We start from the raw sequence: 1,578 nt of genomic DNA, 5'->3' as shown, positions 1-1,578 counted from the left end.
ATATGGACCAATCATTCCTTTACTACCATTAACACCTTTATAGCCTCGGATCCCTGTATAATACTTAAAAATAATAATCATAATAATTTTAGTGTTTACCAGGTTGTCCTGGGTCTCCACGAGGACCTGGTAATGTAGTGGATTGATTGCCAGGTGGTCCTTTTTCTCCTTGAACTCCTTTGTCTCCTTTCATACCTTTAGGTCCTTGTGGTCCTGATAAAGAGTAAACATGTGTAATAAAAGAAATAAGTGTCTTACCTACATCTCCTGGATTTCCTTTCATGCCTTTAAGTCCTTTTAGCCCAGGAGGTCCAATAGGTCCTATCTGACCACGCTTTCCAGGTGGACCTCTACGTCCCATTAGTCCTTTTCGTCCAACTGGACCCATTACTCCTATAGTGTTTCTTATAAGTAGCAACAGATACACAGTGAAACTCACCTGTGACATTTCCAGGTGGTCCTGGATCACCTTTAACACCCTTTTCTCCTTTCTCTCCCTGTCAAATATCATTTTAAATAACAAATAAAAGTGATTACTTGTAACCCTGTTTTTCCTATTTTTCCAACTTTTCCTGGAGGTCCTTTCATTCCTTTTTCGCCTTTTATTCCATCACGTCCCGATGGTCCTTTCATTCCTTTATCTCCTTTATATCCTTTATCTCCTTTTAAGCCATCAGTACCATTAATACCAGGTGTTCCCATTTCTCCAACGTCTCCCTTTTCTCCTTTGAAACCATCTAATGTAAAACAAGTGTCACAAATACTTCTGTTTGCTATTAAATAAACCTGAGCCAGTTAATCCAGTTCTTCCAGTTTCTCCTTTTAGTCCTCTCTCTCCTTTGGAGCCTTTATCTCCTTTCATTCCCTTGTTTCCAGGTGGTCCAGCTCTTCCTGGTATCCCAGGTATTCCATTGGATCCTGGTTTTCCTGTTCTTCCCTCATACCCAGAGACTCCTTTTTTTCCCATTTTCCCTTTCATTCCAATAGGTCCTCTTTCTCCCTTAGTACCATTACTTCCTTTCTCTCCCTATATTTGTATTAAAATTTTGGACAAAAATATCAGCATACTTTATTCCCCTTTTCTCCTTTTTGTCCCTTCATGCATGGTGCGCCATCTTTTCCAGGAGGGCCAGTGCGTCCAGGTAAGCCATTTTTTCCTGGAAAACCTCTTCGACCAGAATCACCTTTGTCTCCTTTAGTACCATTAATACCTATTATACATTAGTCATTTGATCATAATGATCAAAACCTATGATCATACCTTTCATTCCTTTTACTCCTTTTGATCCTTTAATTCCCTTCAGTCCTGGAGGCCCTCTTGCTCCAGCAGTCCCATTCAAGCCAGGATCACCTTTGTCACCTTTCATTCCATCACAACCCTTTTCTCCCTTCATGACTATAATAAAAGCATAAATAGTTATAAGCACTTACCTTATCTCCAGTTGGACCCATATTTCCTTTGTCTCCAATTGGACCTCTTTCTCCCTTTATACCACGGTCACCTTTTTGACCAGGAGAACCACGAGATCCAGGAATGCCAAGTCCCATATCCCCTTTATCTCCCATTGATCCCTATAA

General features: G+C 40.5%; 1 protein-coding gene across 1 annotated transcript; it reads right to left on the bottom strand.

Moving 5' to 3' along the window:
- Positions 1-3: 3 nt before the first annotated feature.
- On the bottom strand, positions 4-1,568 carry LOC100638369 (collagen alpha-1(X) chain-like; the record flags this gene model as incomplete). Its single annotated transcript, XM_003391880.2, has 9 exons — positions 1,432-1,568; positions 1,262-1,388; positions 1,069-1,211; positions 787-1,027; positions 538-737; positions 440-497; positions 259-393; positions 100-213; positions 4-53 (listed from the first exon to the last, which is right to left on the bottom strand). Coding segments are annotated over exons 1-9 (1,203 nt in total), but the record flags the coding sequence as incomplete, so codon positions are not given.
- Between the last annotated feature and the right edge of the window lie 10 nt (positions 1,569-1,578).

The sequence above is a fragment of the Amphimedon queenslandica genome, unplaced genomic scaffold (assembly GCF_000090795.2).
Source record: "Amphimedon queenslandica unplaced genomic scaffold, v1.1 AMPQUscaffold_4783_Cont23240, whole genome shotgun sequence".
Lineage (NCBI taxonomy): Eukaryota > Metazoa > Porifera > Demospongiae > Haplosclerida > Niphatidae > Amphimedon > Amphimedon queenslandica.
Note: the sequence above shows the minus strand (reverse complement) of the source record. Positions and strands in the feature narration are given on the sequence as shown.